Source organism: Camelus bactrianus, chromosome 19 (genome assembly GCF_048773025.1).
Source record: "Camelus bactrianus isolate YW-2024 breed Bactrian camel chromosome 19, ASM4877302v1, whole genome shotgun sequence".
Lineage (NCBI taxonomy): Eukaryota > Metazoa > Chordata > Mammalia > Artiodactyla > Camelidae > Camelus > Camelus bactrianus.
The window spans coordinates 24,283,726-24,307,506 of NC_133557.1; the positions used below are offsets into that span (position 1 = coordinate 24,283,726).

Genomic DNA, 23,781 nt, shown 5'->3' on the forward strand with positions numbered 1-23,781 from the left:
ACCGTTCAATCCAACCTCATTCATCTTTGTCTATAAATACAGCATGAGGCTTACAGCAAACTCCTCTGGTTCAACACAGCTCCCAGGGCTCCTCAAACAAAAGAAATGACTTTGCTTTCATTTCTTAATGGCCCCTTAATGGTCTACGCCTCCTTCACAGGCTTATTTCGTATTCAACCTGCTCCTGCCAAGAAACCAGCTTCCTTCCCATTTATAAACTTGAAAGGCTGTGTAGGAGTCAGCATTTTGTTTTCTCCTGTAAGTCTTGTTACTTCTTAAATTCCCACTTGTAAGTTCTCTTCCTCCTCCTCAGGACAAAACTACACCACGCTGCTGCACGGACAGGGACGTTCACAGATGAGGACAGTCTCCCCAAGGAGGGGAGGCTGGCTGCCCCAGTGTGTGTTTGTTTCCCTTTTGTTTCAGGATTTGAAAATTGGATTAGCTCAAGTTTGGGCTTCAATGATCTAGTCAGAAAAAACTCAAGACCTGTTGTCAAAACTCTGAATATTTCCTTCCAGATATTGGGGAAATGAAGTCCAGCTTTGGGTGAATTGTAAATCTGTTAGCTATTGGTATTGCAGATTCTTCATTTTGTATCTGGGGAAACTGAGGCATAGGCTGAATTTGATGGTGTCTGTCAAGCGGGGCTCACGTAAATGTAGAGCACAAACTTACCGTTAAATGGCTGAATTGTTTTATCCTTGTTTTCTGCTTAGGACGATTCAGGGTTCTATTCTGGGAACAGTGGCATAAGGTTTTCAGAAAGTGAATTAATTTGGAGAATTAGTTGGTTGCAGCTACAGCATAAATCCTAAGGGGGCGGAGTTGGCCCTAAGGTGGGCGGGCCTGGGGAAATATTTTCTATGGGGGTCCTGTCTTGGTAAGTGGTTTGAGTCAACCTCAAATCAATGTCTCAGCACCATCCTCGTGGCCCAATCTCACATGATTTCCCCCCAAAATAAAAATGCTGTGCTGGCCGTCAGGAGCAGTCTGCTCACAGGAAGCTCTTCTGCAGACTGGCTGGGACCCTGTAGGTGTGGTTTTTGAAGCTCTTTGGGGCATCTGGTTGACCTTGTGCCCTGAAGAGAAATGGCAACTAGCTGGTCCCGGAGGGGGACCTGGGGCATTTCAAGGAAGGCACTCCAGCCAGAACCCATGTGGGACCCTGTGTATGCTTGGGGCACTGTACCCACATGGCACCGTGGGTTCCAGGCACTGGGAAGGGACTTGGGAAATCCCCAAGAAGCTCTCCCAAGCGCAGGGTCGTGGGCGGGGAGAGGGGAGTGGTCCGTGAAGCACAGGCCTGGGTCAGGGGCTTCCCTGGGGTTCAAGGGAAGCACTGAAGGGTGGGCTGGAGTTTGAACAGTATTATGTGAAGACAAGTAGCATTTTTTTTTCACATCTCATAGATGCTTTAGCTGTAAAGAGAAAATGCTGTTTTAAGGAGGCAGCCAGCTGGAAAACTCTTGTATTTATAATATCTAATTCTGTTTGTGGGTTTGATAGTAAAAGATACTTTTTTTGAGAACTTTGGAGTTTTGTAAGATAGTCAGGCAGAAGACCATTTTTTGCCTTCCAAATGACCAGCTCAGCCCCACTCGCTGTAAATGCTCTGCGAGCCCCTGCGAGCTGGCCCGAGGTGTACACTAGCAATCTGTGGACCTGGGTGCTCCTTGCAAAGAGGTGGAGAGACACGGATTGCAGCCGAGCTGCGGTGGAGGGAGCAGGGAGAGAACTGGACAAATCCAGGTGGACCTCATGCCTCCGTGACCTTGGGCTTCTGCTGTGAAATGCAAGCGTGGGACCTAGATGTCAAATGGGTAGCGCCTACCTCATAGGGCCGAGACGGGGGGGGGGGGGGGGGGTAAACCGCACGTGCACACAGAAAGTGCTCCTTGCTGTGTGAACTCAAAGTGTAAAGGGGGTGTCTGAGCAGCATCACGCGAGCAGAAAGGATACACCAAAGTAGCCGCTGCTTTCAACTGTTTTATTGCTAAACTATCATGATACAAGCCGTATAAAAATACTTTACATATAGCAAAAATAAACTACATTAAACTGGAGATTAAAAACGTCTTACCTAGGAATGTGATGTATTCAAACTCCTTTTAACAGTCAAGATTTTCAAAACCTAAGCCTTCTAGCACCACCCCGTGGGAGAGACTCTTTATTTGTTGGAGAGGACATTCTCAACTTTTTCTCCCCTCTGAGGGCTGTAGAGGCAACAGGGGTAAGTGAGGTTCTTTGACAAAATGTGTCAGGATGCTAAGCTGGTCCCAGCCACAGCCTCTGTCTGCTCAGGCCCATCAAAGTGCTGAAAGCACCTCCTAATCGAAACAGCATCATTTGCATCCAAAGCCTGAGTGAAGCAGGTGGAGTTCATTCTCATTGGCCAACCACTGCGTAAAGGCAGGGCGTCAAACCTTTCTTCCAGCACCCAACACCCCTGCTCACTTTCAGAGGAGCTGGCTTGGGGAGTGCCCCTAGCTCGCCAATCATCCGAAAAGTTTGTTTTTAAACAAACTGAGTTAAGGCAGTGATGTTGGCTGTAGCTCAAGGCATTTGTGAAAGCTTAGGGAAATTGATGTTTGTAATTACAGTTTCTTGTGATGCTTCTTTTTCTCAAGCATTTAGTTGGGCTGCAGGAAAACCATTTTCCTTCGCTGGCTTGGCTCCATGAGGTTTAATGCCCAAGCCCCAAGTGTGGGAAAACCCAAGGTTACCATGTGTTGGGTACCTGCTAAGGGGCTGGCCCTCCAAAAGTGAGTTCAGGAAAGTTTACCCCAGTTTGTCAAGAATGTCACCACCCCCGTGCCTCTTACAAACATAAAGCAAACAAAGTTGTTAACCAGAGCCCTGACGTTCCTTCAATTCTCAACAAATAAAAAGCACTTGGAAACGGTTTGACATGAAAATAAACTCAGCCTCCCTTCAGTCCAGAGTGACAAATCGGAGCTCCTCAGCTTCGATCTGTCTATGTGTGACAGCTCCCGCGCTGGCCAAGGCTGGCTTCCTGAGAGGGATGGCTTGGCCACCAGATGTAAACAAGAAAGGCTACATCAGTGCTTCCCAGTTGTTAGAAGGAAATGACTTGGTTCGCCTAGGCTGTGTCTTTGCTGGAAAACTCTGGATGTCCTTGGAGTAATGCGTACAGGGGTTTATCTCCCAGGATTCGGTCAGCTCTGTAAACGTTAGCCTGCACGTCTGTGAACGTGGACTTTTTTAGAATCTCCATTACAATCCGGGCAGTCTTGTTAAGTCAAAAATACTACTCGGTCACTTCTGGTGGGGGATCTAAACACTTGAAAGTTCTCCTCATTGACCAGATGGAGGCTCGGAACTGAAGTCAGCTGTGTCCTCGAGCAAGACAGGTGCTTCCTTCCTCCAGAGCCATCCCTCCTCCGTTCTCTGGAGATGCTGTCTTGTAGGAGACAGGTGACTGACAGGCTCTGAGGTGGGGTTTTGTTTTTTCGATTGTTTTCCTGGAATGATTAACAAGTCTTCAAGAATACATCGTTTTCTCTTAGGGGGAGAAAAAAAACCCATCCACATATTTGTAAAAAGAGACACTTAAAAAGATTTCTGACCACTTATAAATATTTTCTAACTCCAACCAGGATGTGATATTTTGAGGACAGAGAAAAAGCATAAAAATACAGGTAAGAAAATAAAATTTAATAACATACGAATTTGGGTTGCTATTATATATTATCAAGCAGCAGTTATTTTTGTACAATATAGGAAGACTTGCAAACTTTGGAAATATACTACATTCAGCAACAGGGTAGATTTCCGTTGGAAGTGCTACATATTTACATTGCTTTGGATGTAGCAAGTGCAAACCTCGACCTAACAGATCCCTCTAGAACACATGCGACACACCCAACGACCGGTGAGACATCCTTCCTTTCTCCTTCTCTTAGAGGATCTATTGCCTCTTCCCAAACTGGAAATACTTCTCGAGCAACTTGCCCTTGGCAAAACCTCCTCCTGGCGTCTGTGACCGACAGAACTTTCTCGATTGCCGTCCAGTCCTGATACACGTTCTCTTGCCTGTTTGTCTCTAATGCTTCTGTTCCTCTTTCCTTTGCTATTTGGTATAGTTGGCGTATGAAAGTGCTTCCTATAATATCCAGCTAGGCTGTCTTTAAAAAATAAAAACGAGTTGGTGTGTGTATCACACACACACACGTACAGATAGATGTACAGGAACGTAAACTACCAGGAGGCCCTTCTCACTAACAGGGCTAGAATAGCGATGGAAACGCGTTAGTCCTTTTTCACCCCCGTGCACGGTGAAGCTGAGCGATTTTGCTACAATAGCAGGAAGGCACTTGGGTCAGACATTCAGATAACCGAGGAAAAGCCCAGTTCCCTCATGTGCAAAACACGGCTCCTCGCCAATCAAGTGAGAACAAATCACTCACCAGACGCTTTAACCCTTCCCCCGGGAAGTCAAGAGTGCTGGAGAGACAGTTCTTTAGGTAAAGCTGCTTGTATAAGGAACTTATTATTAATGAGAAAGAATTTTGCAGTCAGCTTCCTACTGGCATTCTGTTTCAAAGAATTTTGCTAAACTCGGCTTGGGGTGGGCGGAAAAGTCCCCTGTTGTTTGGGAGGAAAAGAAATGCTAGGTCTTGACCCGAAGGTTACATACACGTGGCTGCAAAGGCCCCCATCCTGGGCTTTCTGTCCTGTCTCTGGAGGAACAAACACACCGGGCCCTGGTCGCCAAGCCCAGGGTTCCCGGCCCAGTCCTCAGGAAGGTTTTATCTGTGGGTAGACTTGAGAAAGCTAGGACTTAGGGCCCTTAACTGCCATGATCCTTTTCTTAGAGTGATGTCTCAATCACACCTGCTAAGGGCAGCCTTCTAAAGAGTGCGAGCAATACTTACACTCTGTGTGGATTCCTGGGCAAGCAATTCAATGGCCGAAAAGGAAACCCCAGCTTGTCCTGGGGTGTCTGCCGTAAATGGAAACGCACACATCAGTGTGGTTAAAAACTCACCTGCCAAGAACTTTGAGGGTTTTATTTGTTTGCAAAAACTGCACCAAAGGAGGAAGACTCCAGGGGACGGACCGTGGGCGTGCTCTGTGGAGAGACTGGGGTGGGGGGAGGAATCGTGCAGCCCCTGCAGGTGGTCTGAGCAGAGCTAAGTGGGGTGCATGAGTGGGTTCGTTTCTACTCAGGTCACTCTTGTGATGAAGCAGCGAATGCAGATGCGTCTTTGGGGGCCGAGGAGGGGTTGCAGTGGGTTCAGGTAAAAATAACCCCTGAACTTAGGGACCAAATCCTGAGCCTGAGGGTCTCACTTTGAGTCTAGGTCAGAGAAGGAATTGAGCCGTTTTCCTCTGTTGTGGGGGAACCCACCCACGGAAACACTTAGGCCCGCCAATGGCCACATTTCACAACAGTTGTACTTAATAAAAATACCTGCACTTTTTTGGGGGGGGTTGCTTTTGCCCATCTGCCATTTCTTCTCAAAATTCAATGCACATGCTTGAGATTCTTCTTAGCTACTTTATGTAAAAGCACTTTGGCTGGTAGAAGAAAGCAAGCAGGAACATCAAAAAGCTGTGCAGCTTGCCTGGACCCAGCCGCCCAGGTGTCCTCCTCCAGTCTGTGAGCTTCCAGCTGCAGGACGAAGATGCTGGCCGCGAGCGCCCCCCCTCTGGCCACCTTTGGCCAGCTTTTTGAAGCAGAGGAGGGGGAAAAAGTACACATAACTTAAAGCCGGGAAGTTTTAACAGGTGATCTTGTATGAGCCAGACAGTTTTTGCTTCAGCATCAGAAAATTTAAAAATGAAGCTTTAGCGGTGGCCCCACTGTGGAACGGGCGATTCCCTAAGGATGGATGGTCCCGGCTTCTCTGGTTTTCTTCAGCCTGTAAGCCGGACTCTTGTGCCCCATTCCTTGGGTTGCTCTGTTTGGGAACTCCTTTCCTTCAAAAGGTACAAGAGCTGTATCTGTGACCTGAAAAAATGAATGCAAGGGCTGGGGTTTAATCACCGTGCCCCCATCTTCCGGCCCCCTCCCCAGCCTGCGCCCCCGGCTCCAGGCTATCCGTTCTTGGGCGGGTTCCACCGGGCGGTCTTGTGCAGAATGTGTTTGGGGTCAGCAGGCACTTAAGGTTTGGATGGGACACCATGAAAGTCAACCAAGATGCTCTTTGGGATTTAGAACAGAACTCAAAAGGCAGAGTGGTGTGCTCTCTGATGTTCACAGAGAGAGGTGGTGAGTCCTGAATAAGGAGTTCGTGTTCGGCCAGTCCATGGTCCCACGTGGCCTCCGGGCCGGAAGATGGACACTAGAGAGGCCAGGAGAAGGGGCCGTGGAAGGCTCCAGGGGTCAGCTAGGATAGGTGTCTTGCTAATGGCTTCTTCTACGTCTGATTTCGGGCGGGAGGTCCTGAAAACTCCTTCCTGATAATTTCATTAACTACAAAAGAGAGAAAGAGAGAGAGGGAGGGGCCGGTGAGAGGGCACCAAAAACACAGATCAGGTTAGCTTTCTAGAACCTAACACAGCCAGGCTATTCTTAAAACCTGTTTTTGTTCTTTGAGATAATACCTCTGACATTTTTTAACATAATCATGCCCTCCTACACGGTGACCTCCCAGCACCGCAACCCCCCCTCCGCCCCCAGTGACGCCACTGTGTGGAACAGGTGTTAGTGAAAAACACCCAAATGGTGACTTAAGAACTGCTGTGTCAGAATGGAGTTGGGCCACGGGGCATGATTTAACGAACAGCCTCTCCTATCTTTTTACTTGAGATGCTCCACTGTACACCGAACTGCCTCTGTTATTACACCCCAGAAGGTACCCACGGTATGACTAAAACACAGCTTCTTGACCCACAAAATGTACGGCTTTCGAAAGAGGGTCTTTAAAAAGAGTGGGTTGGGAATACCAGAAGCATGAACTATCACTGTAAACAGCATCTCTGTTCCTTTTGGCACAACCAGGAACTCCACCCCCTTCCCCCCTCTCTGGAGAAGGACCACGCAATGAGTCTTAAGTACCAAGTGTCCTCAGAGAGACTCTGGAAAGTTCCATCACCCCTACTCCAGAAAGATGCGTGGAATTTAGCACCAAGAGTGCAGTGCCAGCCACCGGTTCCTGGATTTTAGGCAGTAAGGTCTTAGGTTAGTGGCAAAGGCAAAAAGGCTTCCTTCCATGTCCTTGGGAAAAAGTTGTCATCAAAGGCAGCCCAGACACCAGGCAGGGTGTGCATGTGACCTAAAATGTGTGTGTGTGTGCACGTGCACGTCTTTGGTCTTGCAGCTGGGTTGTGTTGACTGGCCCCAGGAGGCAGACCCCTGTGGGGTCCCATCAAAGGTAGATTTGTCTCCCCTCTCCTAGTTCCAGCACTAAATTCTTCCCACAGGTTCCTCCCACTTTTTCTCGTCTCAGCCTTAACCTAACGCTACAGAGATGGAAGCCGTGAGGGTTAACCATTGAGATGTGCTCAGCCTCTACATGATCTAGCTGGACCCTCCCAGGTCCAGGGTGCTTTTCCCAGGAAAACCCCTGCCTAGTGAGTCTGCAATTCCCAGAATAAGGAAAGCAGATACAAACTGCTCCTGGAGCTGGATAAGCCAGGTCTGACTCTGAGCTCCCTCCCTCCAGGGGGCTGTGTGACTTGACCTCTCTGTGCCTCTCGGTCTTGTCTTCTGGGAAGCAGGAATCCTCGTGTGTGGACCTTTCCGGACCACTGTGAGCATGTTAGGCACAGTGTACGTGCACGTTCCTAGCCCTATGCCAGGTCACTGGTGTTCAGTAGCCGTCAGCTGTGATGGGCACTGAGAGCCCCCCCCAGTTTGTGTTGGGCTCTAAACTCGGTGCTTTGCCCACTGGGCTCTGTTTTATGGCAGAAACTAGTCAGGCATCGCTCCGCCTTCATACAGATGTGTGCTGAAAGCACATGCGAGGGGAGGTCAAGGGTTCCGGTTCCAGAGCCAGGTGGCCAGGGTGAGGGTCCCATCTCTGCCGCCTCCTAGCTTGGTGAGCCTCGCCTTACTGATATAACCGCTCTGTGCCTCAGTTTCCCCATCTGTCAACTGTGTATGAGAATAGGACCCTCCTTCTACGGTTGTTGAGGAGCTTAGATGAGATAATACGAGTGAGGAAATGATCACAGTGCCCGGTGTATAGCAGACGCTGGTTCGCGGGGTGGTCCATTCGTACACATTCCATGTCCTAGTACACACATACACATCTGTGTTAATGTGCAAGAATGTGTGTATCAGAATTACAGCCGTTTCCAAAGTGTGGAAATGGATCCGATACTAGGAACTCAGAGGATGAATTCATTTATTCAGCTCACCAGCTCTGACTGGGCACTGACTGTGTACCAGATACCAGCTGACTCCCAGGGGCCCTGAACCAGGAACATCCCCTGCGCACCCCCTTCCCCAGCCTCTGGGAACCGCTCAGGGCTGGGAAGCGGGGGCCTTTGTGAGGGCAGCCGGGCAGGAGTGAAAGCAGAATGCGGGGGGTGGGGGTAGGGGTCAGTGCGGCTTCATGCAAAGCTTTTCAAAGCCCGGATTCTGAAGGGTTTCCTGTTTTCTCAACCTAGGAAACGAGAGTAGTTGATCCTCAGTGGAAACCTTCCACAGCCTCAGCTTTCTAAAAATAGCTGGTGGGCAGAGATGCTGGTACCACGGCTCTCACCAAAGGGTCGTTTCCCTTCTCAGAACTCGAGGCCAGGTTAGGGGAGGGGCAGCGGGAGGTTGTCAAGGTTGCCCCTCTCTTTGGAGGGAAACCGTCCCAGCTTCCACCTGAAAGCAGCTTTCAGAGAATCTGGAAAACTCAGCAAACCTACGCTGTTCGACCTCCCCGCGGCCAGGGGTGGGGAGGAGGCTGTGCAGGCCCCGGCCGGCCCCACAGCGAGGCCCGCTCATGCCCCACGGAAACCTCTCTGGGGAGAGGAAACTTCTCTTTCTGAAACCTCAGAGCTCATGCCTCTGGCTGTGGACGAGGAGAAAGTTCTAGAGCAGAAGCGCCCGCTGGGTGGCAGCCACGGCAGCGTGGCCACATTGGTCTGAAAACGTGGGCTCCGGGTTCCACGAATCTCTCTGCCTGACCACTTCAGCTGGACTCGACAGGCCCTGCCTGCGCTGCCTCAAGGATTCGGGGAGAAGGGGGTGGGCGTTGCGCTGCCCTCCCTTTGAATCAGCTTCACGATGGCCATCATGGAACCCCTCCCTTGTAGGGGAAGAACGGCTCCCGCTAGGCCTTGTCGCTGCCTCTTAGTCACATCTTTGGTGTCACTTCCTCACTCTGCCCCTCTGTGTGCTTAAGGTAACCCTGCTCTGGGCCTGTCTCCAGCGAGGCCCCCTGGAGGCGCCCTCAGATCTGTCTCATCACCTTGCCTCCTGCTGCCCCACCACCACCCCCTCCAAGCCGACCACAGGCTTCTGCATTGCGAGCTCCCTGGTCCAGCACAGAGCCGTGCTGGCCTCCCCGCCGCTTCTAAAAATGCTTTTCTTCCTCACTTCCTTCAAGGCTCTGCTCCGTCCCCTCCAGGAAGCCGGCCCTGGGGGCAATCAGCAGTGCCCCCCCCCAGCTGTGTTCCATCCCCTTGACTCTTTTGTTTACCAGTTCCTGACAGTTTACTTTCTAGTGCTTGAATTTTGTCCCCACACGGTGTCACAGGGCCCTAGGACCCAGGAAGCACTCAATAACATACTACTGAATGAGAAAGCAGAAGCTTAGAAAGGGGTTAAGTAGCCTCAGGTCTCACTGCACTGGGATCTGTCCTCAGGTCTGACTCTGAGGTCTGAGTGTTAAACCCACTCTTCGAGATCGCTGCCATCAGCATTTCGTTCGTTTGGTATGTCAAGTATCTGTCCTCTGCCAACATCTTCACCTTTCCTCCCTTTTCCCAAACTGGGCCACGGGCAGTTCTCCAAACAGTGCCTTTCCCTGTCTGAGTCCTGACCGCCCCACCCCACCCCTGTTCGAGCACCGCCTTTTCTGGGAAGCTTTCTCCATTTCTACCGCGGGGGCCTAACTCCCTCCAGAAGCAAACATGGGATTCTCAATGCCGTGCTTGTCCCTCCTGGGCCACAGTCTTTGAGTCACCTGTGCTCCCGGCCTCACCCTGCATAGCAGCATGCATGCAGCAGCGCCTGACGCATGCATCTCAGCTCACACAAGGACCCCACCCCGTCAACCGAGGCCACTTGGTTTAGGGGAGCTGACTTTTCCTCTGTCGTCCCGTTGACAAGGGGGTGGCTGCGTGTCTGGCGACTTCTCCATGGAAGAATATAAGCATTCCCATTTTTTCAGGGCAAACTATGTGCCAGGCGCTGTCTCAAGCACTAGGTTACTTCCCACACCAAACCTGGTACTACAGTCGTCCTTGTGTTATAGATGGAGAAACAGAGTCAGGCAGTCACTTGCCATAGCAGGGGAAGGGGAGGGAGCAGGATTCGAACCCCAGGGCTCATTTTATTAACCTGTACCTTATGTGGCTCCACTGTATAGCGAACTATGAAGTTCGCTAGTCATCACCTTTTTTCTGGGGCCCCAGAATCCTCAGTGTGTTTTGTGTGAGTCAGGAAAAGGCCAGAGCAGCCTCTGCTAGGTTAGCAGCAGACAAGGCCATGTGCCGAGTGGTTAAGGTGGTCACTGAGCATCACTTTCTCAGAACAGAATTGAGGCCAGCGGCGTTCAGTGTGCCACAAGCACCCATGACCTTTTGTTAACCTTAGAGACATCGTGATGAAAACACACATGCTGAGGGCGAGTTCTAAGCCTGATACCCAAGGCTGAAACCAGAAAGGAAAGACGGGCAGATGTAAGTGTATAAAGTTTATACATCTTTTGTTAAAACTTCAAAGAAGAAATCTATAATAATTTCAGCATAGATGACAAAAGCCATTCATATATAAAGAGATGTTTGCAAATCAGTAACTATTCTAGTAAAAAGTGGCTCTGGCAATAAAAAGAATAAACCAGGGGTCAACAAACTTTCTATAAAAAGTCAGACAAAAATATTTTCAGCTTTGTGAGCTATATAGTCCGTTACTCAACTCCTCAGCTCTTTATTTTTTTAAACATGAAAGCAGCCACAGACAGCAGGTAAGCAAATGAGCATGGCTGTGTGCCAATAAAACTTTATTTAACCTAACAGACCAGGCGCCACATTTGGCCTGAGAGACAGTTTGCCAGCCTTTAGTATATACACACTAGTGGCAAAGAAGAAAAGGAAAGCAGAGTATGTTTTCTTCCCCTACTTTTTGGGGGTGGTAATCTGGGGAAGCCAATGCTTTTTACAAGTATTATTCATCAAACAATTCTGGTTTGACTAGTGTTAAATTTCTTAAAACTGATCTCTGCTAGCATCCCACTCTGCCCCAGGAGTTTTCTGGTTCACTGGCAGGCCTGGACACCTGGTGCTGGCTGACTTCTGTTAGCCAAGCTCAGAGGTTCTCAAACTTCAGCTTGAGGAAGAGTGACCGCTCCGGGTTACACACGGAAACCCACAGTTAGACTGGAGGTGCCGTTTCAGAAGACTGTCCAGGGAATTTTGGCAATTCTAGGCATTCTCTCCTTTAACTGCTGACTTTGGAACTTAATCCCCTGAGAAAGAAGCAACAGGAAGGAGAGGACAGGCCCCATCCTGTTTCTCCCCCAAACCTCAAGCATGTTTTCTAAAACCTGGTTAGACCACGTGAGTGCCCACGGGAGCCTGGGGCTGGCCAGCGGGTCACTCGTCAAGCTCGGGGGGACGCAGGGAGGCTGTGTTCTTGAGGCCAAATGAAAGAACCTGAACACCTCACGCCCTTCTCCTCCGTCCACAGTGCCCTGCCCCACTCACGCCCGGGGCCCACGCCTGGGGCAATGGCTGGACGCCAGGGCGGCTGAACCAGAAAGCAGGTGAGTGGTCTCTGGATGCTTCTACCTTTTGTCCCAACTGTGCCCAGGGAAGGCTACCCTGAAGGCCAAGAGTGAACTCCAGGGCCACTTGTTCCCTGACCCCCAGGCCGTGTTCCCCACAAGCACGGAAAGGTGGCCGTTGGCCTCGGCCTTCCCCTGGGACTTGGGATCAAAATGCTTTTCACTTGCTAAGTGACGCCCAAGCCTTTCCTCCCCTCCCCATGTGCACTTGACAACACTGGAGAAGAGCTTTCCAGGAGGGCCCAGCCAGGCCAGACTTGAGAAGCTCAGCGAAAAGGACAAAAAGCCCTTGATAGGCCTGTGGCCCAGAGCCGTGGGCGGGGTCTGAGGAGCTCCACGGTGGTGAACCCCCTCCGCGGCCAGGCACAGCAGAGCCAGCTCGCCGGAGTTCCCAGGCCCTGCAAGGTCAGAAGCACGGCCAAGTTCTAACACCGGGGAGGGGGGAAGCACACTAAAAAGGCCCTTTGACTGACCAAGTGGCTGAGTCTCAGCGCTGATCACTCAGCTGCAGCTTTGTCATCCTGATTCCCTGGCTGCGAAGCCCTGGGGAGGGACTCGGCACCGGGCAGGTAACCAGCCCAGGACCGCTGGTGGAGAGCATGCCTGGGAACCAGGGCTCTGGGATGTCCGCTCCACTGTGGGCTAAAGGGCGTGACATCTGACGGTTATTTCTCCTGGGTTTTCAGCATGGGACATCAGTGTGCCGAGGACTTCGGGGTCTGGCCTGTGATGTAGCGAACCCGCTTTCACTGACAAATGGACAATTCAAAAGCCACGGCCCAGTGAGGCAGGTAACCCAACAATAAATACTGACCCGGGCTGACTATGGTGAGCGCCACCCTGTGCTGGGTGCAGCACGTGCTCACTGATGCTAACCAGTGTGCCGGAGGGTTAAAGCACAGCAGGAGCATCTAACCAGCTGAGGCACAGACAGGTACAGTGACATCCTCACTGTCTCATGTGGACGCCCCACCCCCAGAGCCCCTGATCGCTGCGCTGGTTCCCAGGCTCTTCCATGGAGGCCCAGAATCCAAAGTCACTGGGTCAATGGAGGGGCCCTACTGCTTGCAGCTAAGGTGAGGGGCACCGCTGAGTCCGTGGGAAAACCACACTCAGCCCTATCCCAGTTCCACAGGCTGGTTTCACATCCAGAAACCGAGCAGTGAGTTAACACCTTCCAAAGCCCATAAGAAAGCCCTGGGGGGGAGGTGGAACTTTGAGTTGATGAGATCAAGACTGGAAATGACCACTGCACAGGGCAATTTTCTGATCTACCTGCCCCCTCTCTCGTTCCCCAGTGCAGAACGCCCCGCCACTGATGGAGAGCCTTCCCGGACTGGAAACACCAAGCAAAGTGTATAAAACCAAAAGGGAGCTGGCACAGGGCAGGAGCAGAACTTCCAAGGGCTGGAACCCGGCACTACTGCCTTCTTCCTGGAATAGGGCGATGGGGCCCCGGAAGAGCATGCAAATTCCCAGAGCCCCATCGCCACCCTATTCCCCACCCCAACCTTGGGCTCCAGCCTCCAAGAATCTCAGGTATGTCCCCCAGGGGTGTCCCCTTGACAAAGGGGTGGAGTCTAGCTCTTAAGAGCGAGAAATGTTGGAAAACGAGGAGAGAGGGCCTTCAGGTTGTAAAGTTTTCTTTTACAAAAAAAGAAAAAAATTCAAGTTAAGAAAACACACAGCTGGAAAACAAAAGGAAAGGCAGAAGATATCAATTACCTTTAACTTTGATTTCTCGGATCAAAGATCACAGTCATTCTGTTTCATAATATGTTTTGTATCCAGCTAAGGTGTGTGTCTATCAGCTCTGAAAAAGATTTGCAAAACCATTTTTGAGAAGAAAAAAAAAATCACCTTTGACCTCTATTATGCTTCCAACTCATGTTATCATCATCCAATTCAGGAGTAGCCCTTAACCTAGGGCCACTCAGAACCCAGGATCAAACTTAACCCTCTGGCTGTAGTTGAAGCCCAAATTCTATTATCATCTTAACATTTGTGCCAGAATTAACTCCAAACCAGAGTAATAATCACTGAGATGACTTTGTGCAAAGAAATAGGGATCTCTGAAATCAAAATATACCAGCAAGATTATGGTGGTTTGGGTTGGGTTTTTTTTGTTTTTTTTTTAAAGCTAGACAAAATGGCTCTGCAGCTGGTACCTCATGGAGTTTCTAAAGAGAAAATAATGCTGGCAGCTGTGGCAGGCAAAGAAAATCAGAATTTCATGACAGATCTACCTCAATGTTACCTTCCTCCTTCAGGCTTTTATATATGCTAAACTTGACCCCTGCTTCCTTCTTGCTAGTGATACAACCTCAGCGGGCATGCAAATTCATAAGACTGTACACTTTCTTCCTGTTTTTCTTCGGTCGACTGTTACTATTTTTACAGAGCACTGAAGGCACGTAGAAAGGAGACGGGAGCAGGGAACTTTACAGGCATTCAATTATATCACATGTTCTCTTCAATTTTAAATAGCCCCTCTCTAGAGCTCTGTAATGCCTAAAGCTTTCAAAACACTTGTTCTCGCAACCCCTTTTAAATGGCTAAATGGTAAGTGCCATTTTGAGTGCTTGGTTTAGAAACACTTTCTGGGATTAATTTCTTGCAGGGACTGATCCAGCTTTTTACTAGATGCAACTTTGTTCTCATCGTGAGGTGAACAAGGATGCTCTCTGAAGGAGAGGCATGAGCTCCCTGAAATCTCATCTTCAAGGCAGAGAACACTGAGTTCTCTCCTGCAGTTTACAGGCCTGGACTCCCAAGAGCTGGGCTGCAGTAAGGTTTGTTCGATTGGGACTGGCTGGGGTGAGTCACAGCCCAAGACAAAATAACCACCTCCCCTCCTGAGCCTAGTGGCTGTAAACACAGTTTGGACCATGCATTTCAAGACATTTCCTAAAGCAAAAAGGCCCCCGTGTCCAAAATCCCAGGTGCTTGTGGCCCCAAGGCAGCTCCCTCACTATCATACTTCCCTGTCTCGACTCCACCTGGGCTTGCTCAAATCCAAGAGCACGGGCATTGTCAAACCATTCACTCCAGGTCTTAAAATACCGCCTCTACCCTGACTGTGGCCCAGTTAATGTTTCCAGCCCAGACCTCACCCCTGAACTTCAGACTTAGAGAGCTAACTGCTCATTGGGCATCTCAGACTTAACATGGTCAAAACCAACCTCCTGACCCTCACTACCCGCCCCCCAACCTTCACCCCCAACAACCCTCCTATAATCGTCTCATGATAGGAAACACTCCCTTCTTCAGGCCAATCTTGGTCACAGCCCACATCCCCTCCAGATGCAAATACTTCTGGATTTACCCTCAAAATATATCCGGACCCGACAGCCTCTGCCACCTCCAGTCTAGCTCACTGCACTGGCCCCTCAGCTGTCTCCCTGCCTCGGTACGGGGGTCCCTGGTCTCTTAAAGTTCCAACAGGAGCACCGGCTGTTGGGTAAAGTTGAGCCTGTGGCTCAGTTGTTACTCCTCAGCAAGAACGGCTCCAAGGTGCTCAGGTAGCCAAGGTGTTTTCACTCTATCCATAGGTGCCCATTCAAGGAGCACTTCATGGGTACCTTGCACAGGTCCAAGGTCACGGCCTTCGAGCAGCACTCTGAATGCATGTGGAGCCCCGGGGCCCAGGCCCTTCATACTAGCGGCCAGTAAGGCCAGTAGTCAGGAAGCCCGGTCCTGTCTCCATGCCCCGCCCCCTTGTCAGAGTTCAGCATTTATAAAGCATCAAACCGATCGGGTGTCTGTGGACTTTTGAGGCGCAGCTTCCTGTTTAGTCAAAGTTTCGCTCTTTCATCGTCTGCTTCCTGGTGGGAGGCGGGCACCAAGAGCCAGAGGAAGACCCTGACTCCCTACCATCCTACTCTGCAGGTGGCTGTTCACATGCCTTACTCAGGCCTCACAGTTATATCTGAGGGTTGGTGGGGTGACGCCCATTTCTCAGATTGAGGTACTGAGGCAGAGGAAAAAATGAAGCAACTTGTCCAGGAATGGCCCCCACTCCACAGGTGCTCATCCCAGGTCAGGGCTTCCCATGTTCAGAAGAGCATTGGGCTGCCCTGGGGGCTCAGTTAAAATGCAGTTTTGCATCAGAAGCCTGGACGCAAAACCACCCTGTTGATATATTGGTGAAAGTCTCATGCCCTCTCCCTGAGCCTCAGTTTTCCCCCAGAGGGAGATCAGAAGACTTCCTCGGCAACTGTGAGGACTGAATGAGATGAGGTAGCTGGCTGGCTCCTTCGTGCGCAAATGTTCATTAACGCTGCCAAATGGACTCAGAGAGCAGACGGAAGAGTGAGAGAAACGATGCGAAGGAGATGGACCAGTCCCATCCCCTCCTCTCTAATAACCAAGAATACAGATCTGCGTCCCTACATGTTGAAAGACGAGATCTGTCCCACTGATCAGTGTGCCCGCTCCAGTCAGCTGTTAATAAGACGGGGACAGCTGTCGTGAGGGAAGGCAGTGTTGAGAGTTACTGTATGTGACTGAGGTGAGTGGACTCAGGTCCCAGGATCACTGCCACATTTTGAGTTGTTTTTTTTTTTTTAACGAGGCTACGGCTGAAGACCTAGATCGTAATGTTGCATTTTTACAGCCTCGGCCTCAGTCGGTGAACTGTCCTGCCAGTCTTGTAGATTACATGATCATTGGGGATATAGATGGGAAATGATTCACTGATTACTTAACACAGATAATTAACAGGAAAGTACAAGGTGTCAACAGATAAAACAAAAAATACAGACTCAAGAACCTATCACCTTGACAAACGACGCAACCAGCTTCCAGCCTCCCGAGAGCCGGGCGCACGTCTTGAAACAGGATGGCAGTAAGGGGAAGACTTGGGCGCATCTGTGTCACAGGACTTAGGCTGGTCTAAGGTGCGTGCAGGTTAACGGATCTATGGTGAAAAGACCGATGTCCCTCCCCACCAGTGCGGAACACGCCTTGTTTCTCCACCTCGGCCCTGATTCCACACTGACGCACAGTCTACGGAGAAACAACTCGGACTTTCTCTGAGCTAAGCTGCCCGACAAGGGAGGACTAACCCCCTGTCCAAACTCTGAGCTGAGCTGAGCTGAGCTCATCTGCCCAGCTTTTCTCCAGTTCAGCAGAATTTCTTCCGATTACAGGCAGTTAAGAGGCACCTCTCCTATCAAGCAACCACACAGCTTCGAAGGTAGCGACCGCAGGCAGGAAAGCATTCTAAACAAACCACGGCAGGCTTCCTCGTCCTCTGGCCGTTTCGTCACGGCCCTGGCCCCAAACCTCTGCAGGGAGGCATCAGCCACAAAGCACTGCAAAATGAGCTGCTGCCTTTAAAAGAAAAAAAAAGAAAGAAAGAAAAATCCAGAAGCAAAGGAAAAGCACTTGTCAGTGACTACATCCAGCTGAGATCCGGGAAAGAAACAGTGATCCAAACCCCAAACGCAGCCTGCAACCACAAATGAGATGATAAAATAAATACCTAATTGGGAAGCCATCTTTCTCTGTGGGGCTTGGAGGAACTAACCAAACATTTATGTTAAGACACTGGTGCTCACTTAGCCTTGCTGGTGCCCGAGAGACAGAACTGAAGGCGGGTCCGACACGCCAGGTGAGGAGCAGGTACAAGCAAGAAGCAATAGGAAATACCTCCACCCCGAGCTACCCCGCTCAGAGGCGCACAGAAGCTCCTCGTGGCCTCCCGGAAAGGTCCCAAACCCCAGGCCTTTCCTTCGAAAACCAGCACAGCCTCTGCTGCTTGGAAGGAAGTCACTGGAGGTTTATGGACTTTTCCAGCCTAGGCGCCAACCACCCGCTCATAAATCCACCTTCCAGATCATTCTGTGTCCTCCTATGTGGGTCAGGACCAGCCCCCAGTACAGCCATGCCCCCCCCCCAAGAAGGATACATCCGTACATCCCCATGCCCCAAAGGGGGCATCCAGACTGCCTCGCACTCCTGTCAATCTTAGGCATTTTGTCCTGAAACGCCCCCCTCCAAAGATTCCAACCACATCTGCCCACCTCTCGAGTCCCTCAGCCCAGTTTGGCGTTAGAATTGACTGACCCACAGCCTGTCCCCACATGCACTCAGCAAGCCCTCACCGTGGGGCCCACCCACCCACATCCTGGGGACAGAAGGACGGTGCAGGGCCCCAAGCACCCGAGTGACCACGAGACAAACCTGGGCCCCCCCAGCTCACCCCTTCCAGGCTCACAGGCACAAGAAGCCACCAGCTGCCTGGACAGAAATCCCACCAGGTTTAAGCAGGGACCAGAGCCAGTCCTAAATTTCTCCAAGTGAGATTCACAGGCGTGGTTTGCTCTCAGTTCAAAGGCCGCCCCAAGTGATGAACAAGGACTCTGTGTGTGTGTGTGTCATTATACCAGGTATCCCTAAGATACTGTAACTCTCCTGGGACATGCAGCCAGAGCCCTGACACCTACCCCTGTACAGTCCTTGCCAAGGACTGGCCTGGGGCCCCCAGATGGCCATGCTGAAGCCCAACCTGCAATGTGTTTGGAGGTGGGCCTTGGGGAGGTGCCTGGGGTTAGAAGAGGCCATAAGGGTGGGGCCCCCACGATGGGATCAGTGCCCTGTAAGAAGAGACACCAGAGAGCTTGTCTGCAGGCTCACTGGGCGCAGCGAGAAGGCAACCAACTCCCCAGAATCCGATCACACTGGCACCCGGATCTCGGTCTTCCAGCCTCCAGAACTGTGAGAAAATGAACCTCTGTTGTTTAAGGCGCCCAGGCTGTGAGACTCCGTCATGGCAGCTGGAGCTCCGACAGTCCTGGAAGCGCTGTTCTGCCCAAGAGCATTCCTCTTTAGCAGGTGTTTGTGCGTTCATGGGGCAGACCAGGGAAGTGCCCTGCCCAGGGGCCCGTGCAGGGGCAGGGTTGGAACAAGGAGCAAGTGCGGCTGCAGCCCCAACCCCACACACATCCGCCACCCCTGCCACACACCCCTTCACGCCGCCTGGCTCTGTGCTGGGAAAGCCCCCTCTCTCTGCTACGTGTCCGAATCCTCCCTTCTCTTCCTACATCCAGCCTCAAATGCTGCCCAGGTTCCTCTGGCCAAACCCCCTTCTCCCCTCCCCGCCTTCCACTCATCTCACAACTGCAGCCTCTCTGTGTCTGATGAGGTTGCAAGTGTCTGAGGGTGGTGGCTGCGGGGGGCCCAGGGCAGGGGCTGCAGGCAGAGGTGAGGGGCTCACACCCCGGCGCAGAGCTGCAGAGAAACACTCCAGTGGGAACCAGACTGCGGGGGTCCAAGTTCAGCCTGCACGTCCTGCCCTGGACTTGAGGCAACAAGCCCTGACCCCCTCTGCACCTGCCCTGTAGAAAGCGGGCAATAATAGCTCTTCAAAGCTTTAGAGGGAATCAATGAGTCAGCACAAGGGCTGTAAACAGAGTCTGGCACATTGTAAGCATCCCACATTCACTAAGGGAATGTGAGCCAATCATTTAACGTCCTGGGCCTCAGTTTCCTCATCTGTAAAATGGGAATAATACTGTGCCTCCCAGAAAGATGCTGGGCAGTGCACACTGTTGGCACAATGCTGAGTAGACAAAAAACCGTGTTAGCGGCTGCTCCTAGTAACACTGTTAGTACATGTCTGTCCACCCCACGGAGGACATTTGGTTAAAGGACTGAACTGATTGGTGGCCAGGCCGCCTTTTACCAAAGCACTTTCGCCTTAGAAACTATTTCTGAATTTTCAGAGTGAGTGGGTCTGAGGTCAGCCGGGCTCACAGAGATGCACTTTCATATCCTGTCAAGAGGGGCCCCCTCCCAGGCCACCCGACACGGTGCACTGGCTGCACTGGGCCAGCGACACGCAGGAACAGCCTCTGAGTCACCAACATTCTGCAAACCAGAGGCCTCCGGAAGCCAGCCCAGGCAGCAGGCCCGCAGAGCCCCCAGCAGCCCAGACACCTTACCAGCAAGACCTTGGTCGGGGCTTACGAGAAAAATGCCAAACTGTCCCCAGCTCTCAGGATGAGTAAATGTGGCAGTTCTGAGGCCCCAGTTTTGAGTGAGAAGCTGAGGTGCTAACTGGGAGGAGGGCGGATCAGCTGTAGCCAAGAAGGTGCCAAGCCCTGAGGGGTAAGAGGAGGTCCCCCGCCCTGAGCCAGCCTCCGGGGGACACACTCATCCTGCTCTGGTCAAGCAACACGAGACCGGCCACATCTCCCAACTCGGCTTCCTGGGGCCTCAATCCCAGCATCCTCCCCCAGGCACACCCTCCACCGGAATCGGACTTCGTGGTTCACAGCTCCCAGCCCACGTGCAACACTCCTCCATCCAGGCGGAGAGGACAGTTGACGGGAGTGTGACCACTTGAAAAGATGAGCAGGTGGCCAAGTTCACCTCCATGGTTCCCAAAGGACCCCGTGTGCACAGGCCAATGAAGCACCATTTAGTGGCCCCTCCTCTGAAGGCCCCGTGCTGTCACATACAGCATCTCGTTTATGGCCACCGACAGTTTTGTGAGCATGCGCCAGTGTTCACAGAGGCTTAGCATTAGCTGGATCGGGGGAACTCGCAGGCACGCTAGTGTAGGCACAGCCTGTCCATTGCACAAGGTCGCCATGGTGATGGATCCTGGTTTAGGGGGAGGGTTGGCCTGACTCAGGCTATAAGGACCCTGTATCTTGAAGCCAGGACGTGGTAACATCAACCCCTCACTGGGCTATCATCACCCCGTGGAGGCAGGGACCTCATCTCTCATTCTCTGCCTTATCCCTGGCACCCAGACCAGAGCCCAGCACATAGTAGGTGCTCAGTAAAAAATTTCACGGAGGGATGGTTGAGTGCATGAATGAAACACAAATCCCTCATTTGGATTTAAACAGAGTTTGCCCAGGTAAGTCTGGTTTTTGACAGTCTCCAAGTGCTGGTCTGAAACCCTAGTGGCAAGGTTGGTGGCCAAGCTAGCAGTAGTTGAACCGGAGGGGACAGGAGAGAATAGGAGCCACGCACCATCAGCGAGCGAGCATCACCTACGTGAGTGTATCTCTGCTCAGATAGCACCTCCTCTGGGATGCTCCCCTTACAGAACAGCTACTTATCTGCATGGAAAATAATGAAATGAGCACCTTACTTCATACCGGACACAAAAATCAATTCCAGGTAGATTATAAACTTAAGTGCAAAAGGTAAGACTGCAACGTATTTGAAAGACAGTCTAGGAGAAGCTCTCTGACACCAGGGTGGGAAAGGATTTCCTAAACAATTTCTTTAGATTTGAGGGGCATCAGATCACTGGAGGGCCCGTAAAAGCGCAGCTCAAACCAGAGAAAAGAATGACAGCTGCAAAATGATGACATACGAATGCCAAGAACATAATGTTGAAGGAAAAAGCAAGTTGCAGAAAGCTGTTTACTGCAGTTACGTCAAGTTCATGAGCATGCAAAGCTTATTGTGTTGTTTTGAGAATCCAACAAGCGGTAAAGCTATTAAAAAAAAAAAAAGGGGGACATGACAAACACAAAATTGAAGATAGTAATTAGTCTAAGGTGACGGGGAAGACTGTACACTCAAAATTACATGCTCGAGCCAGGCGTGGAGCATCACACAGCATCACGGCCGTGAACACTGCAGAATAGACACAGACAGACTCCAGGAGCCCCTGATGGAGGAACACACCATCACTTAGGAGGCAGCCTTGCCCAAAACATCAAGCCCAATCTGGTCCAGCCACCGGTCTCACAACTGATTTACAGGGGATGCCGAGGACAAAGTAACAACGTTCGACGGCACCTCAAGGCTGCAGTCAGCAAAACCCAGCCCATGTGCACACTCCTTCCGCACAAAGATTGCGAAGGGGAAAAAGATGAAGGGGCCCTGGACAGAGAAAAGAAATGGGAAACTCGTTTCAAACCACCACGATGGGTGGGCTTGCCCAGAATCCAGAGTTGAAAATTTGATCATTGGGTTTGATATTAAAGAATTATGTTTAGCCATGAGAATGAAAATCAAAGAAAAGTTTTTTAAAGGGTCTTCTTGTAGAGAAACACAACTGGAAGGTTTGTAAATAAAAAAGTGTTTTAGAAGGCAGAGCTCAGAGGTAAGGGTGATGTTCTTTTTCTTTAAACTCAGGGTAGGTACACGGTATTTATCTGTATTGTATTGTTTTATATCTTAGGTACATGAAAGTCATTTGGTATTTAAAGAAAGGAAGGAAAGAAGGGAGAAAGAGAGAAAGGAAGAACGGAAGAAAAGGCGAGAGGAGGACAGAGGGAGGGAGGAGAGCAGAAGAAGGGGCAGAGAAGGAAGGAGCAGAAGGCAGGGGGAAGGAGGTGGGGAAGGAAATGGAGAGAAGCCAGAAGAAAGACAAAAGGAGACAGACTACCTTGTGGCTCCCATACATGGATTAGCCTGTACCACCACAGCTTGCCCCGCGGGGAATGGGGGAGGGGCCTTCTGGTACACATGGGGCAGGAGAATGTCACCTCCTCCAAGAGGCCCTCCCTGATGACCCTGTCCAAAGCCTCTTGCAGCCCCTCTTTCTCCCCTTCGTAGCATGTCTCACTATCTGAAACACACATCTTGTGTCTTTATTATCCTCCTTCCACCTTAGACTGTGAGATCCAGTGGGACCACCCCTCATCCACCCAGCACCCATCAAATGACCTGGCTGGCCACAGGGATGGAGAAATCATGCCGGTGGCTGGCTCATTCTGAGCACTTGCTCTGTCCCGGGTCCTGGTCTGAGAAATGACACACGAACCCCGCCGTGTTCACAAGGCCCCGCGCATAGGTCGTTACCATTATCATCACTCCCAGTTTGCAGTTCAGTAAACCCAGACTCAGCGAGCTGCAAGGACTTGATCAGAGTGACACAGCCAGCAGAGGGCCGAGCCAGGATTTTAATGCAGGCCGGGATTCTGGGGCACAAACTTGAAACCAATCTACCCTGCCTCCCTGTTTCGCCAATAAATGTTGGTTTAATGGTAAAGACAGAAGCTTTTTTGTTCAGGCGTAAAATGATCAAAGTTAACCACTGAAGTCCAAGGCGGACCTGACTGGGCCAACTTATTCCTTCTGCCCAGTCTAGCTCCTGGGCTGGTCCTCTGCATGCTTCAGGGGACGCGCGCGCGCACACACACACACACAGCAAACTACACGAGGCCGTATTACAAACCACAATGCAAGTTACCAGATCAGTGCCCTCTGACTTGTTTTCTGCCTGGCACACAGTAGGTACTCAGCAAAAGTGTTGAGAAGAACTGACTAAATTGCAACAAATTTGGGCCACGATGCCAAACCTTCCAACTCAGAAACTAGAGGTGCCAACCTCCGCGGGAAAACATCCCACCCCATTTCTCCCTCCAAGACCCATCAGTGCGAATGAGCCCCTGTGGGTGTTCGTGGCACCCACAGGAGAGGCCCTCATCTTATCAGTCACTCCTATTTCAGCAGGAATTACTTTCCACAGATTGCTTTTCTTCCTGACCCCCTGCCAACACCAGCCACACAGAGGGAACCCTGAAAGGCTAGCAGCTCTCTCAGAGCAGCAGGCTCTCCTGGGCTGGGATCCAGAGTTTGAATTTAGGAAACTCTGTCCAGGGTAGTCCTGGTCACCATCAGATGTCAAGACCCCACGGTGGGGTGAGCCCCCAGGACCTGGGCTCTGACATCAAACAGCTGCAGGACTGGGTCGGAGGAGGGGCCGGTGACCAAAGGGGTGGCACCTACAGATGAGACCAAAGACCCTCCCCAGAACCTTCCCCCTCATCAGAACAGAACAGGAAGTCAGCTTGGGGGGCGTGGGTACACCCTTCTCTGAAAGTTAAGGGGGGGGAGCAGGAGAAAGGAGTTCCTGGGCCAAGGCATGAATTTCTCAGAAGCCTGGCAGCCT

The 23,781-nt window shown here is 51.2% G+C and overlaps 1 protein-coding gene across 5 annotated transcripts in view; it reads right to left on the reverse strand.

Moving 5' to 3' along the window:
- Positions 1-1,969: 1,969 nt before the first annotated feature.
- The window catches only part of NFATC2 (nuclear factor of activated T cells 2), a 146,418-nt gene continuing 124,606 nt past the window's right edge, over positions 1,970-23,781 (reverse strand). For 4 of the 5 annotated variants that reach the window (XM_074347445.1, XM_074347446.1, XM_074347443.1 and 1 more), the window contains exon 10: positions 1,970-6,442. In XM_074347445.1, coding sequence (XP_074203546.1) covers positions 6,387-6,442 — 56 coding nt within the window. In that variant the 3' untranslated portion in view covers positions 1,970-6,386. Of the gene's footprint in view, positions 6,443-13,637; positions 13,726-23,781 lie in introns of all 5 variants that reach the window. The other variant, XM_074347444.1, reaches the window with a different exon arrangement.